Genomic DNA, 16223 nt, shown 5'->3' with positions numbered 1-16223 from the left:
AGTGGTGTTGGGGTCTGGATGGGGGCACACCTCACCCACATCAGTGTCAGGGTCTGGGTGGGGGCACGCCTTGGAGTGGTTTTCTGGGGTTTCCTCAAGGACCCCTGATTTGGCTCTGCGCATCAAGGAGCCCTGACTGAGCAGAAGTGGAGACACCTCTGCATTCTCAGGCGGGTGGAGGGAACCGATCACAAGAGGTGGGGGAGAACCGGCGTGGACACAGGGCTCAGGGTCTGCCTCTCTGATTTCTCTGCATGGCCACTGGAAGAGGTCTGGATCCTCAGGGCCAGGCAGGCTGTTCGCATGCTCAGCAGGCTGCAAGGAAGTGGGCAAAGCCAGTGCATGCCAGCCATCAGCTAGACCCACTGCCCTGGGTGTTGCCCTCAGACCCTGGCACTGTGTCGGGGTACGAGGCGGCGACCTACAGCTGCGTCGTTAGGCTAGGCTGTCTCCAGTGGCTACACCCCTCCCGAGGACAGGGAGGAGAGAAAGACAGCATGGGAAGTGCGGCGGGGCCCGCGGGGCCTTACCTTGGCAGGTCCTGCCGTCGGGGGCCAGTGCGAAGCCACTGTGGCAGGTGCAGTAGAAGCTGCCTGGCTTGTTGTGGCAGGCCTGGCTGCAGCCACCGTTCTGCTGGCCACACTCGTCGATGTCTGCACACAGAGCAGGGGAGAGCTCTGAGAGGTGTCCACGCTCGCCTGGGCGCTCTACCGCAGGCTCCCTCCAAGGCCCACCGGCTGGCCTCACAGCGGACAGGTGGGACAGCAGAGGGCCAGGAAGACCCGAGTCCCCCATGCCAGGGACAGCCGTGAGCTCAGTCCCACGCGGGCGGGGGGGGGGGGGGAGCTAAGAGGGCCCCACCGGCCGGCTCGAGAGCGCACAGTGCTCAGGACCCACAGCGCCCACAGAGAGCCTGGCCAGAGGCCGGGCAGTCGGAGGGATGCAGCGGCCACCGCCCCGTCCCCAGACACCCAGGGCCTCACCTCGGTCGCAGAGCCGGCCCTCCCAGCCCGCTTTGCACTTGCAGAAGAAGTTGCCCATGAGGTCCTGGCAGACTTCTGTTCCCTCCGCATCACAGGGGCTTGGGGTGCACTGGTCAGGCAAGTCTGGGATGGAGGACACAGAGGGACTCAGAGCCGCTCCAAGGTCCGTCAGCCTGGTGGGCTGTGGCAGTGTCTCCTGAGGCTCAGCAGGAGGAAGCTTCAAGGCAGATTTCAAGTGCTCAGGGCACCTTCTCCACACCAGCACGTGCCGTGGGCCCTGCGGGGGGCAGCAGCCAGGCGAGAGTGGGCAGGTAGCCCCGCCCCCACGCGTCCTCTAGGGGCCTCAGGGGCACCAGCCCCACAGGAGCAGATCACTGGCTGCGTGGGAGCCATAAATGCACAAGGTGTCACTCTAGTTTAACCACAAACTCTTCACACACACACACACACACACGGCTAAGTCAAGTGCTAGGAATGACTAAGATCTCACACCTGGCAGGGTGGGGTCTCCAGACAATGGAGTGACATGACAAGGGTATGGACAGCACAGCGAGGAACTGCACAGATTCCCATGCACACCTCTAGGGCTCCACGTGCAAACAGACAGCTCAGAGCGGCTGACCATGGTGATGGGCGGACGGATGCCCGAATGATCAAGGTAGAAATGTGCTTTCTCTTCACAGCCTTCTGGAATGTTTAAACTTTGCAACATGCACGTTTATTGCTCATTGAGAAAAAACAATTTACTTACTTAAAAAGAAAGTTTAGCTAGGTGCCAGTAGCTCATGCCTTTGAAATCTTAGCTACTCAGGAGGCTGAGATCTGAGGATTGTAGTTCAAAGTCAGCCCAGGCAGGAAAGTTCATGGGACTTATCCCCAATAAACTACTCAGAAAAAGGCTGAGTGCTAGCCTTGAGTACAGAGAGGCTCAGGAAGAAAGCCCAGGCCCTGAGTTCAGACCCCAGGACCAGCCAAAAAAGAAAAAAAAGTTCAGTCAGTACGAAGGGAGATGTAGGAGGTCCATCAATTCCTTGAAGTTACAGAAATATTCACGAGATTTTGCCAGTCACACCAAGAGAACAGCTGCCTGCCAGTCACAACCAAGAGAACAGCTGCCCGCCACTCACAACCAAGAGGACAGCTGCCCGCCAGTCACAACCAAGAGGACAGCTGCCCGCCAGTCACACCAAGAGGACAGCTGCATCCCAGTCACAACCAAGAGGACAGCTGCATCCCAGTCACACCAAGAGGACAGCTGCCCGCCAGTCACACCAAGAGGACAGCTGCATCCCAGTCACAACCAAGAGGACAGCTGCCCGCCAGTCACAACCAAGAGGACAGCTGCCCCCAGTCACAACCAAGAGGACAGCTGCCAATCACAACCAAGAGGACAACTGCATCCCAGTCACACCAAGAGGACAGCTGCCCCCAGTCACAACCAAGAGGACAGCCGCCCGCCAGTCACAACCAAGGGGACAGCTGCCCCCAGTCACAACCAAGAGGACAGCTGCATCCCAGTCACACCAAGAGGACAGCTGCCTGCCAGTCACAACCAAGAGGACAGCTGCCCCCAGTCACAACCAAGGGGACAGCTGCCTGCCAGTCACAACCAAGAGGACAGCTGCCTGCCAGTCACAACCAAGAGGACAGCTGCCCGCCAGTCACAACCAAGAGAACAGCTGCATCCCAGTCACACCAAGAGGACAGCTGCCTGCCAGTCACAACCAAGAGGACAGCTGCCTGCCAGTCACAACCAAGAGGACAGCTGCATCCCAGTCACACCAAGAGGACAGCTGCCCGCCAGTCACAACCAAGAGGACAGCTGCCCGCCAGTCACAACCAAGAGAACAGCTGCATCCCAGTCACACCAAGAGGACAGCTGCCCGCCAGTCACAACCAAGAGGACAGCTGCCAATCACAACTGAGAGCCCACAGACTTGGAGGGAGGTAGGAAGGAGATACTCACTCTGAACACATGTGGCAAAGGCAGGGTCTTTGGTGTAAGGAGATCCATATTTACTGATGCACTCTGCAATAAAGAAACGACAGTGTCCGTCACCCTCCCTAAAGGGCCCAGCACCAGAGTCCATGGCAGCAGCCGCTGAGGGGCTCTGGGAGGCTGTCTTCCTCTGGGGGCTGCCATCCTCCTGTGACCATGCTGTCGCCCAGCTGTCACTAGTACAAAACACTCAGTGGTGACGAGGTGGCCTTCCGTCTCCTTACTGCTGTAAGGAGACACTACTCTATTACGATCATCACCTTGCATTATACAGAGGGGATCTCCGTGTTACATTTCCACATGTTTACATGTCCCAATCAAGCTCACCTTTTCTATCATTCTTACTTCTTTCCCTCCCCCTGTCTAAGACAATTTCAATGGTTTTCTTTGTTCCATTTTCACAGTTTTAAAAATCTATCTCAACTGTATTCAGCCTCTTTTAAAATGTATTGCAAAACGCCTTGCTTTGTGCTATCTTCTCCCTTTCCCCCACCCCACAGAAGACACTTCTTAATCCCGAGGCTCTAGGTGCTGTCCGCAGATATCCCCTCATGGGGACTAGGGTTGAACTCAGAGCCTTGCATCTGCCAGGTAGGCGGTCTGCCACTTGAGCCCTGGAGGCTTCAGTTATTTTGGGGACAGGGTTTTGAATTTATGCCCACGCTACCTGGACCGTGGTCCTCTTACACTGGAGATGCGGTGGCGTGTATAGCCCCCACCTCGGCCCTCCATGGGCACCGCTGCTTGTCCTCACACGGGAAGACCATGTGTGCCAGGCAGGATGTGGGGTGAAGTGTCACCCTCTGCCGCAACACTCAAAACACCAGCACTGCAATGCACGAGGTAACTCAGGGCACCTCGGAGATGGCCACGAGCCCGTCTGCTGGCTGCAGAGGCAGGGCAGAGGCCTCGGTGGGGACAGAAGGCCAAGAAACTTACCTACGTGCACTTCGCAAAGTTAAAAAGACCAGGGCCCCATTTCCCTCCTTACAGGCCCTATGCATCCAGAGCACTTTTAAATGGCGCTAACTCGTGAGATGAGCCATTCTGAGGGTAACTCGGGGCCTCTGCTAGGGAGTGTGTGGTAGTGGTCACAACTGTCCTCCAATAAGAGGACCCCATCTCCTCTCCTGAGGGCACAGTGCACCCACACACTTCCCTCCAGGGGCTGAAAGGACGTGTGCTTGTGCAGCCCTGGTCTTCAAACCAAACCAAGAGCTTTCCGTGTTCTGAGTTTTAATGAATAATGTGGCAGATGTCAATAAAGACCACCTATCCCAGCAGAACTCTTGAGGGTTCTCATGACTGCAGAAGCACAGAGCACCGAGACCAGTAAGTCCGGGGAGGCCGAGTCAGCTGAGAAGGCACCGGCACTGAGGTTGACCTAACATGAAATAGGCTACGTCCTGGTGGGCTGGGACGGGAGGCCTGGCTCACACAGCAGAGCACCAGCTGAGCAAGCAAGGCTCCAGTGCACACGTTGGTATGGCAAAGACTCACACGTGGTGCGAAGCATCATGTTCAGTTTTGCCTTCGTGCTTTGGATGCAACAAGCCTGCAACCCTCTACCCAGGAATTCCTCTGCTACAAGACCTGTTCCCCCAAATACGGCTGTGTGACAATGAAGCCCCGTGGTCTGTAAACTTACCTAGGTATCTTGGGTAAAAATAGTCCTGTGGACAGAGAGAGAAGGACAGTCGTTTACTGGCACAGTCTGAGGCTCCTCAAACACCACAGCAGTCCTTACCACATCTGGGACACACCTCTGGGGCAGGTGAGAGAGGTGCGACTCTCCTGCCACCGCTCCTGGACGGAAGGCCACTGCCAGGAGGGAAGACGCTGTGGGGGCAGGAGCCCCGGGAGGCCTCCGCAGAGCTGGCCCCGCGGCGTCCTGACTCGTGACACAAGCAGGTCAGCGTGGCGGGCAGCATTCAGAGTGCTGCTCAGAGCGCCTCTGCAGAGGCCACTCAGGGAGAGGAGGTTCCAGGAGGAGGCCCAGGCACAGTCCCAAAGGCACGGAGTTGCCGGGGGCTGTGGACTCACCACGCCCAACCCCGTAAACGGTGGCCTTCCTTCACCCTACGAAACCTGTGTGCCGGCCAGGCCAGGCCAGAGAGGCCCTGTGCATCCCGAACGCTCACATAAGAAGGCCACACAAGTGGACTGCACATCCCAGAGCCACCAGCCACAGCAGCACCCTGTGAGGAAAGCAGAACCCAGCGCCGTCAGCTACGTCTTTTAATAAAAGAGAAGTAGTACTATTATCGTCCTCAAGCTACCAACTGCCGGCCTGATTTAACACAGAATCCTCACTATTACCTGACACTGACCTCACTTCCCTCTGCTATTTACACCCTGCTTGAGAGTCGAGTCGCAGCAGTGGAGTCTGCGGGAGGACTGGCTGGCTAGCGACGTCTGCTCAGAGCTCGCAGGAGAGGCTCTCGTATGAACAGCCTCCCAGCACTCCACGCCTGCTGCCTGTGTTCTTGAACACGAGGGGCACGTGGGTAGTCCCTGAGAGTATCCAATCCCTCTGCGGAGGGCCTCAAGGGGAGCACTCTGGCTCGGGCCTCTCAGTAACCGCACAGCAGTGGTTAATAAAAACCATGGCCCCGACTGCATCTTCCTCCAGTCCCTACCTGGGGGGCCCAGCGCGCTCCTTGGGGTGCAACTCCATCTCCTAGTCCATCACTGCTGACTATCAATCACCCTCCACTTCGTGGTTCTTTCCCAGCACCCGGGGCAGCACTGAAACCTCAGACGTTCAGCCCAAGGAGAGAGAAACACCTGGAGCCCCCACCACTGGTCACAGTTGCAATGGATGAGCCCACACCACCTCTGCTCTCCAATGCCCCCTTCACACGGAGCGGGAACCCAGCCTGCTCCACACCTCTGCTCTCACTTCTGGCCTCACGACTGAAATCCAGCCAAGGAGGGAAGAACCCTAACTTAGCAGGGCAGGCGGGGTGCGGGGAGGGTCACCCCCACAGTGCGGCTGGAACGCAGGTGTGCAGACGGTACCTCTGCGTCTTTTACCACATGAGAGGCCTGAGGACGCTCAGCACAGGGAAACTGTGTGAGTTCCTGGCTTCTACCAAGCAGCCCACCTGCCAGCTTCTTACCTTCTACAGGAAAAAGAAATAAACTTCAATCTCACCTAAACTACCAGCTTGCTGTTTATCTGAATAGACACTAGCTGAATCTGACAAATTATTCTAAGTAGAATTGTAATCACCTTTAAACCGAAATGATAAACCTAACAAAAAGAGAAATTCCATGACTCAAGGAGAACGTTTGAGGAGACACCGACCACAAAGCCACTGATAAATAAGAGTTTAGGCTCATTAACCGTAAAGGTAGAGAGTTCAACAGGGGCTGATATCTGAGAATCTTGGTTCCAAGACAGAAGGGGCAGCAAAGTTCCTGAAACTCTTATCTCTAATTAACCGCCCCAAAGCTGGAAATGGAGATGTGGTTCAAATGGTAGAGCACCAGCCTTGCGCTTGAGCCTTGCTTGGAAGGCCTGAATCACCACAGTGGGTATGGTAGATTTGGGACCTGGGATCAACTGTGGCTCCCTGAGACAGGCCATGAGAACACAGAGGAACAGAGAAGAACAGAGGGCCTGACTGAAACCTGTTCTCCCTGGCCCCCTGAGAGGTGCCACTGCAACCTGCATGCCTGTGACTGGCTTGAAAAGGAGGCTATGGTATCTCTGGTGGGCAGGGTGCTCCCCCAGCCCTGTGCCTCTAGGGGGCAGGGTGCTCCCCCAGCCCTGTGCCTCTGGGGGGCAGGGTGCTCCCCCAGCCCTGTGCCTCTGGGGGGCAGGGTGCCCCCTGGGTCAAGCTCTGGCTTCTGTGAGGTTGTAATGGCCAATCTCCTTGGAGGGCCAGTGGCAGCACTCAGCACAAGGCCATGCCTGGGAACTGTAGAGCTGTGATTCTAGTGGGCCAGGAACAGGACCCTGGGTGACAGTCTAAGGCACAATCTAGAGAACCGGGCTTGCCCAGCTGGTTTGATGGAGGTGATCCAAGTCCAGGGCTGTTGCAGCAGCCTAATGTCACGCTGTAGGTTGAGGCCCTAGACCAGCGACATCCCAGCTGGTACCTGAGTTCTGCCCAGGCTGAGCATGTCGGCACTAGAAGTCAGGGAGCATGGCGGGGTTGCCAGATCCGCAGTGAAATTGAAACACAGTCCCCTGTGCCAGGTCACATTGCCCACAGGAATCAGCCACGTGGACATAAGTAGAGTCAGGGCTGAGGCTACCTCCATACACAGATTCAACCACCGTCCATGCTGAGACTCTGTGGCGTCCCCACCCCCATTAGATCTCTGTGAAGGCAGCCTAGACACATAAGCTTAGCCCTGCCCAGTCACACCTGTGCCTGTGACTTTAGTCAGATTCTGAGGCTCAGAGTCCTGGTTGGAGCAGGGTGCTGTCCTCAGTGGGTGCTCTGCTGTTATTCTGCAGAGAGAACTAAAAGAGCCTGAAGGGCCTAGGTCTGCAATGAGACATGTTAGGCACCGACAGGGGGCAGAGATCTGGTGAGCGGGTGCTCCCCTCTTAATCCACCTGGGACCTGGGGCAGAGTGGAGTTCAAGGGGCCCAGCCATGTCCAGGCCTCAGGCCTGGGCGGGGCCTGACCTGAATCCTGATAGCAGCCCACAGCCCCAGCCCAGGGGGACAGACCCTTCCTTCCCTACAGGCGGGCCGGGGCTACAGCCCCAGGGAAGCAGCCAGGAGAGAAGGGTCCGGGAGTTTGAGAAAGGACACCCGAGCAGCTGGGGAGAGTGTGCATGCGCGCTTCTCCACATGGGAGTCCACGGGCGTGTCAGCAACCAGCTAGCTGTGTAGACATCCCAGTCTGCGTGTGCGTGCTCTGTGTACAGGTACGTCTCTGTGTGTACAAACGGGTCTGTGTATATATGAGTCATTATGTGCGTGTATATGTGTGTTGAATGAATTTTGTGTATCAATGTGTCTGAGCGCATGTCTAAGTGTGTGTGTGTGTGTGTGTGTGTGTGCCAGGCAGCCATCGGGCAGGGTGTGAGTGCGTGTCTAAGTGTGTGTGTGTGTGTGTGTGCCAGGCAGCCATCGGGCAGGGTGTGAGTGCATGTCTAAGTGTGTGTGTGTGCGTGTGCCAGGCAGCCATCGGGCAGGGTGTGAGTGTGTGTCTAAGTGTGTGCGTGTGCCAGGCAGCCATCAGGCAGGGTGTGAGCGCATGTCTAAGTGTGTGTGTGTGTGCGTGTGCCAGGCAGCCATCGGGCAGGGTGTGAGTGTGTGTCTAAGTGTGTGTTTGCATGTGTGTGCCAGGCAGCCATCGGGCAGGGTGTGAGTGCACGTCTACGTGTGAGTGTGTGTATACGTGTGCCAGGCAGCCATCGGGCAGGGTGTGAGTGCATGTCTACGTGTGAGTGTGTGTATACGTGTGCCAGGCAGCCATCGGGCAGGGTGTGAGTGCGTGTCTAAGTGTGTGTTTGCATGTGTGTGCCAGGCAGCCATCAGGCAGGGTGTGAGTGCACGTCTACGTGTGAGTGTGTGTATACGTGTGCCAGGCAGCTATTAGGCATGGTGGAGTAGGCTTCTCACCTAGACATGCCTCCTTGTCAGGAACCCCTATTCCAGGTCCTCCTCCTGGGCTCCCTTAGACCTCCCCAGCCAAGTGGACCCTGGCCCCTCCCATGGCTGCTCTAGTGGGCAGAGAACGTCCTCCCACCTGGGCAGTGGTCTGTCCCAAGCTGCCCTGAAGAACCCAGACTCAGGGGCTGGGAATACGGCCTAGTGGTCGAGTGCTTTTCTCACACACATGAAGCCCTGGGTTCGATTCCCCAGCACCACATATACAGAAAATGGCCAGAAGTGGCGCTGTGGCTCACGTGGCAGAGTGCTAGCCTTGAGCAAAAGGAAGCCAGGGACAGTGCTCAGGCCCTGAGTCCAAGGCCCAGGACTGGCAAAAACAAACAAACAACAACAACAAAGAACCCAGTCTCAAGGACGTGGTCCTCAGAGGGCATCCATGGCTTGAGCGAGGTCAGCAGGACCTCAGGCTTTATAACTGACTACACCCTGAGTCCTAGGACAATCCACCAGCCAGTGGGGAGGCTGCACCACACCTGGGGGCAGGGAAGGAAGTGGTGATGGGGGAGTCCTTTGACCTAGTGAAGCCCACAGGTTGCCAGTCCTACTTCAAGTAGTAGTACACTTCGTAGCTCAAAGTAAGCAAGGTGGTAATCAGGAACTTGGGATTTTCTGCCTCCGTTGGAGGGGGAGGGAGCAGGAAGGGAGTTCAGGGGCAGTGCAGGTGGCAACAGCTCTGGCTGGGAGAAGCCTCCAGACCAGAATAAGCAAACATCGGTCCAACCTGCCAGGCCCACACTTCAAAGGATTTAGTAAAAATTAGTAACAAAAAAACAAACAAAAAACCCAACTCTAACAGACTCACACAGAGGATGGGGCAGGGCTGGCTAGGCAGCACTGGTGGAGGCCTCTCCTGGGGTCTCTCCCTGAGGTCTCTCTTTCTCCTGAGGGTGTCTCCCTGGGGATTCTCTCTCTCCTGGGGTCTCCCTCTCCTGGCGTCTCTCCCTCCTGGGGTCTCTCTCCTGGGGTCCCCCTCCTGGGGTCTCCCTCCTGGGGTCTCCCTCCTGGGGTCTCCCCCCTCCTGAGGTCTCTCTCCTGGGGTCTCCCTCCTGGGGTCTCCCCCTCCTGGGATCTCTCTCCTGGGGTCTCTCTCCTGGGGTCTCCCTCTTGAGGTCTCTCTCCTGGGGTCTCCCCCTCCTGGGGTCTCCCTCTCCTGGGGTCTCTCCCTCCTGGGGTCTCCCCCTCCTGGGGTCTCTCTCCTGGGGTCTCCCCCTCCTGGGGTCTCTCTCCTGGGGTCTCTCTCCTGGGGTCTCCCCCTCCTGGGGTCTCTCTCCTGGGGTCTCTCTCCTGGGGTGTCCCCCTCCTGGGGTCTCTCCTTCTTGGGGTCTCTCAATTAGCAGATAGGGAACTCCTCCCTCCTCACTGGGAAAGTAACAATAAAAAAAGAAAAGGAGATAAGAGGAGCCTGGGGGAAAGGAGGAGCGATGTGATTAGAAGTGGCCAGGCAAGCTGCCCAGGACATGGAGGTCCAGGAATGTGGGTGGAGGGGCTGCAGGAAACACTGCCGAGGGAGGACAGATGGAAGGTGAACCGGCAGGCAGCTGGCCAGGGCCTAAGGCCTGCAGGCTTTGGACTGGGGGTCAGATACTCTCTCCTAATAGGAAGAACCCCTAACTTGGACCCTCAGGCTGAGCAGGAAGTACCTGGGAGCTGCCAGCAGAGTGAGCAAAAACTGTCCCCTGTGTGGTTTGAGGGGCCCTGGAGCCCAGAGCCCCGGCTGAAGCTGAGCTGCCAGGCCTGCCTAGCTGGAGGGCGGGGACATGGTCCCCACTCCAGCCAAGCCACCCGGAGAGGGGAGGGGAGGGGAGGACAGAGAGAAAGGGGAGAGAGGGGAGGAGGGAAGGGAGAGAGACCCTGACCACCACACAGCCTGCCTCCGCCACCTCTTCCCAGGGACACGGGTGGTGAGCAGTGTGTGCAGGACCCTCCACTCCTAGGTCTCCCCGGGGTGGAGCAGGACGCGACTGGGACAGCCCAGAGCAGTAGACCCCGGGTCTATGGAGTCCTGCCCTGCTTCACCCAGGCTCCAGGCTTCTCCCCCCACACCACCTGGCTTCCAGGAACTCAAAGAAAGCAAGCCAGAGGCCAAATCCAGAAATCCAGGCCAGACCTCTGTAGGAGGCCAGTGACAGGCTTGGAGCCCAGGGCTGGCAATTCCCAGGCTGCAGGGAAGAGGCCCAGGAAAGTGTCCAACCGCAAACTCAACCATAAAAGAAAAATGTAGGGGTTATGACTTGGTTACGGGTACAGCAGAAGGGGAGGGAATCCAGCGGATGACTCTGATGTGAACAGGCGGCTGAAGAACCCTCCCAGGATCGGACTGTGACAAGACAGGAGGGGACCAGCTACCCCCGCGTCCCAGCAACCGGGCCCGCAGTCACAGACAGGAAGTGCAGAGCACGGGTGTTAAAGAGGGTCTTCACGTCACACCTTTGTAAAACCCACTAAAACCAGAGGAGCCGTTTCAGGGAAGGGCAGCCCTGTGTCAGAGCGGCAGGAAGGGCCAGCTCCAGCCTGTCAGTCCTGGCAGGCAGGTCGCAGCGGGCAGAGCTCCCTGGGTTGGGCCGGGGCCATGTTTCTCTCACCGCTTGTCACCACAAGCCCAGTCCCACACTCGGTCCCGCAGAATGCTGGTGAGGAGGGGAATGGGAGTCCCTGTCCTCACCACTCAAGCCCAGATGACAGGCACATGGGGGCCCAGGTCATAGGGCGCAGGAGCACGGGATTCATGTAACAGGGTACACGGGTAGAAAAGCCTACATGATAGGGTAAGGGAGTGTGGGAGCCCTCCTTATGACTTTGAGAGACCTGTCAAGGAAACGACTGGCTGAGCAATCAGGATCCAGCACTTAAGAAACAGAAACAACAAAACTAGAAGATCAGTCATCCTCTCTCTATGGGGAGCAAAGCCTGCTCTCTGCAGAACGCAGGAGGACACCAGAAAGACAGTGTGTGGGGAGACGGGGGTGGGGTGGGGGGGAGAGTGGGGTTCTGCTTGTGGCACCATGCAGTGTGCGCAGTGGCACTCAACAGGCCTAATGGTTGTTTCAGGAGAGCAAGTAAAGGAAGGGGTGTCCAAGCCAGGATCCCACACGGAACACACGGAGGGGCTGTCCAATCCACAGCCAGGATCCCTGTGGGGAACACAGAGGGGCTGTCCAATCACAGCCAGGATCCCTGTGGGGAACACAGAGGGGCTGTCCAACCACAGCCAGGAACCCTGTGGGGAACACAGAGGGGCTGTCCAATCCACAGCCAGGATCCCTGTGGGGAACACAGAGGGGCTGTCCAATCCACAGCCAGGATCCCTACACGGAACACACGGAGGGGCTGTCCAACCACAGCCACCATCCCTACACGGAACACAGAGCGGCTGTCCAATCCACAGCCACCATCCCTACATGGAACACACAGAGGGGCTGTCCAATCCACAGCCAGGATCCCTACACGGAACACACAGAGGGGCTGTCCAGTCCACAGCCAGGATCCCTGTGGGGAACACAGAGGGGCTGTCCAGTCCACAGCCAGGATCCCTACACAGAACATGGAGGGGCTGTCCAATCCACAGCCACCATCCCTACATGGAACACACGGAGGGGCTGTCCAACCACAGCCAGGATCCCTACACGGAACACACAGAGGGGCTGTCCAGTCCACAGCCACCATCCCTACACGGAACACACGGAGGGGCTGTCCAATCCACAACCACCATCCCTACACAGAACACAGAGGGGCTGTCCAGTCCACAGCCAGGATCCCTGTGGGGAACACAGAGGGGCTGTCCAACCACAGCCACCATCCCTACACGGAACACACGGAGGGGCTGTCCAGTGCACAGCCAGGATCCCTGTGGGGAACACACGGAGGGGCTGTCCAGTCCACAGCCAGGATCCCTGTGGGGAACACGGAGGGGCTGTCCAACCACAGCCAGGATCCCTGTGGGGAACACGGAGGGGCTGTCCAGTCCACAGCCAGGATCCCTGTGGGGAGCACTAAGAATTCTTTAAAAGAAAGATGCTATGCCCTTTTTCTTTTGTAATTCTTTCCTGTGGTTTTACCCCTAATATCATTGTAACTGATTTTGGCACCCTGGATGTTGTATATATGTATACTGGAACAAGGGAAGGGAAGGGGAATACCCAAATCGGGAGACAAAGGATAATAAGACAAACCAACGCAACAGCAATACTTACAAAACTGTATGGTGTAGACCAACTGCACATCTCATGGGGGGAAAGGAAATGGGGATGGGAGGGGTGGGGGGGGAGGAATGAGGCAGGAGGTAAGATGGATTTGAAATGTACTCATTGCCTGATGTATGAAGCTGTAGCCCCCATGTACATCACTGTGACAAGAAAGAAGAAAGATTCCAACAGAATCACCAGCTCAGTTGTGACGGGTCCTGGAATGGCAGCCCTGGGTGACAGGACGCGCAGAGCCAGGGCTCTCTGCCTGGGGTGTGCGGGCTCTGCCAGCCCAGGTCACAGCCACAGTACTTCGGGGCAGTGCCCCTGATGCCCACAGGCCTCCCTCGCCCTGCTCCCTCCTCCCGGCTGCCCTCCGGCGCCCCAGGGCCGCGCTCTGCAGCTGGCCCCTGGCCTGGTGCCCTGTTCCCCAAGGACATTATTAATAGAAGTTCGTCCCCCGCCCGCCCGCGGCCTCCTGCGGCGGCTGCCCCCCCCCACCCCCCACTGCTCTTTGCACAATCCCCACCGCAGTATTTTTGGAGTTGCTGCGGCAGGCAGCCCTGGGATCTTTCAATTCCTCTTTGGGGGAACCCTCCATCTCTCTGGAGGAGGCCGGGGGCAGCCGCACCCCCATGTCCAACCCTTAGAAGTGTGGGGTGCTTTTGCCGTTCGAACCCCGGCGTGCTTTATGCTGTGAGGCCGACCGTGTGTCGTCCTCGGGGAAGGGGCGCGAGCTGTTCTGCGCCTCTCCTTCCCCGCGCGGCCCTGCGGAGGCTGCGGGCCCCCGGCTCACGGGGCGGGACGGGTCCCCGGGTCCCCGGGGGCCGGGCCTGGGGGACTCACCGTCTCCAGGTCGTTCTCGAACACCTCCCGCGCCTCCTCCTTGCTGCACAGCTCCTCCACGCACTCGCGCTCCAGGTGGCCCTGCTTGGCCTCCTCGAAGACCTGGTAGGCGCGGCGCTGCCGGGCCCGCAGGAACTGGGCCGCCTCGCGCGCGCGCAGCAGCGCGGCTGCGGGGAGAGGGCGGCGCCGTCAGCGGGGGCCGTGCGGGGAGGGGGCCGTGCGGGGAGGGGGCCGGGGGGGTCGGGGCACGGGGGCCGGGACCCGCGGAGGTCAAGTCCGGGGGGGGAGGGGGGCTAAAACGTGCGTGCGGGGTCCGCCCGCCCCGGGGGCCGGGAGGCGTGGGAACCGGGGCCCGGGGCCGGGACGCGCGGGGGTCGGGCCCGGGGCCGAGGTGTCCGGCGGGGCTGACCCGGGGCCGGGGACCGGGACGCCCGCGCGCCCGTGCGCCCGCGCTGGCGGGGACCCGGGGCCGAGCGTCCGGCCTGGGAGCCGGGAAGCGGAGCCGCGGCGGCGGGGCGGCGGGGACGCGGCGGGGACGCGGCGGGGCCCGCGGGACTCACGGTGCGCGGACTCCGAGGCCAGCAGCAGCAGCAGCAGCGCGGCGCCCCGGGCGGCGGCGGCCGCGGGCGGCGGCGGCATGGCGGGCCGGGCCGGGCCGGGCCGGGCGGAGGGCGGCCGGGCGCGCGGTCAGAGCGCTCGGGGGGCCCTGGCGAGCCGCGGGCGCCGCGGGGCCGGGGCTCCGCGCATCGCGTGCAGCCGGCGCTGAAGGTCACATCCCGGCGGCGGGGCGGCGTGGCTGCTCCGCGGGCGCTCGGGGCCGGTCTGGGCGGCGGCGGCGGCGGCGGGGGCGGCGGCGGGAGGCGGCCGGGGGCGGGGCCGGCGCGGGGCCGCGGCCTCGGAGCGCGCGGCGGGCGGAGCGCCCCGGGGCCCGGGCTCGCGGAGGGCCGAGCGCGCGGGGACAGGGCGCGTCCGCGGCGGGCGGCGCGGGGGGAGGCGGGGGCCCCGGGCCCTTCCCGGCCTCAGCTCCAGAAGCCGCCGATCCGCGGGGCGCCCCCCCCCCCCCGGGACGCTCGCCGGCGGAGCCCCGCACACTCGGGAGCGCCACGCGACCTCGGCCCCGGCTCCCCAGCGGGCGCGCGCCGGGGCGGACCCACGGCCGCCGGGGCGACGGGGAGCCGGCAGGGCCCCCCTGCAGCCGGGCCCACGGCGGGGGCGCCCGACCCCGGGAGCGGGGAGGGGGGGGGGCGGGGGGAAGCGGGGAGCCGGGGAGCCGGGCACGGGAGCGCGCGACCCCGGGAGCGGGGAGCGGGGGGGGGGGAAGCGGGGAGCCGGGGAGCCGGGGGGCGGGGAGGGGGGCACGGGAGCGCGCGACCCCGGGGGCGGGGGGCGGGGAGCCGGGGCCACGCGGGCGGCGCTGCCGTGGGCCCGGGGCTCGAGGGCGCAGCTCACGCGCGGGAGCAGCTCCGGCCCGCCGGGGGGGGGGGGGCGGAATCTTTGCGAGGAATCAAAGTCTGAAGCGAGGGGCGGCCGGCGGGGGGCTGAGCCCGGGCGGGGCGCGGGGCCGGGGGCGCGGGCTTCCCTCGGGCCGGCTCGTCGCCAGCGCTGCCGTGGGTGAGGGGCGCCCGCCTCCCCGGTTTCTGGGTCCCCGCTGCGCGCCCTCCCTCTGTGGTCCTCCCCCCCCCCCCCCGCAGGTCTCCAGGCCTGGCCGGCAGGGATGCCGTCCATCCCCGTGGCGGCCCCCATCGAACCCGGTCTTGTTGGAACGCGTGCCTCGCCTCTTCCCGTGCACAGAGTCAACCTGGGGCTCGTCGGGGAACACCGCCGGGGGGCACGGCCGGAGGGCACCGCTGGGGGGCACGGCCGGGGAGCACCGCTGGGGGGCACGGCCGGGGGGCCGCGGGGTGATGGGGAGTGGGAGGTGGGGTACAGCGGGGTGATGGGGAGTGGGAGGTGGGGTACAGCGGGGTGATGGGGAGTGGGAGGTGGGGTACAGCGGGGTGATGGGGAGTGGGAGGTGGGGTACAGTGGGGTGATGGGGAGTGGGAGGTGGGGGGCCGCGGGGTGATGGGGAGTGGGAGGTGGGGTACAGCGGGGTGATGGGGAGTGGGAGGTGGGGTACAGCGGGGTGATGGGGAGTGGGAGGTGGGGGGCCGCGGGGTGATGGGGAGTGGGAGGTGGGGTACAGCGGGGTGATGGGGAGTGGGAGGTGGGGTACAGCGGGGTGATGGGGAGTGGGAGGTGGGGTACAGTGGGGTGATGGGGAGTGGGAGGTGGGGTACAGTGGGGTGATGGGGAATGGTAGATGGCGGGCGGTGGGGTGATGGGTGTAGTATATTGCAATGCCATGAGGTGCCTCTAAGGGTAGAATTCTTATCTGAAGTGCACCTTATTAATTTTTGTAGTGGATTTTGCTTTTGGTGTCATATTTATCTAACCATAAAAGGAGTCATGTTTTATTCCAGAAGTTCTGTAAATTTGTTTTACAGCTAGGATCCTAATCCATTTTGAATTAGCAATAATTTGCTCACCATTTGGTAGTAAGTAATGTTGACCCATTATTTGTCATTTTGAAT

General features: G+C 60.8%; 1 protein-coding gene across 2 annotated transcripts in view; it reads right to left on the bottom strand.

Moving 5' to 3' along the window:
- The window catches only part of Gas6 (growth arrest specific 6), a 32560-nt gene extending 18106 nt beyond the window's left edge, over window positions 1-14454 (bottom strand). The window contains exons 1-6 of one of the 2 annotated variants that reach the window (XM_048341036.1): window positions 14211-14454; window positions 13651-13817; window positions 4631-4655; window positions 2950-3012; window positions 984-1106; window positions 531-653 (exon numbers count right to left, since the gene is read on the bottom strand). In XM_048341036.1, the coding sequence (XP_048196993.1) occupies window positions 531-653; window positions 984-1106; window positions 2950-3012; window positions 4631-4655; window positions 13651-13817; window positions 14211-14289 (580 nt within the window). In that variant the 5' untranslated portion in view covers window positions 14290-14454. The remainder of the gene's footprint in view (window positions 1-530; window positions 654-983; window positions 1107-2949; window positions 3013-4630; window positions 4656-13650; window positions 13818-14210) is intronic. The other variant, XM_048341037.1, reaches the window with a different exon arrangement.
- Between the last annotated feature and the right edge of the window lie 1769 nt (window positions 14455-16223).

Source organism: Perognathus longimembris, chromosome 3 (genome assembly GCF_023159225.1).
Source record: "Perognathus longimembris pacificus isolate PPM17 chromosome 3, ASM2315922v1, whole genome shotgun sequence".
Taxonomy (NCBI): domain Eukaryota; kingdom Metazoa; phylum Chordata; class Mammalia; order Rodentia; family Heteromyidae; genus Perognathus; species Perognathus longimembris.
The sequence above is the reverse complement of the archived record's forward strand: the minus strand, read 5'-3'. Positions and strand labels throughout refer to the sequence as shown.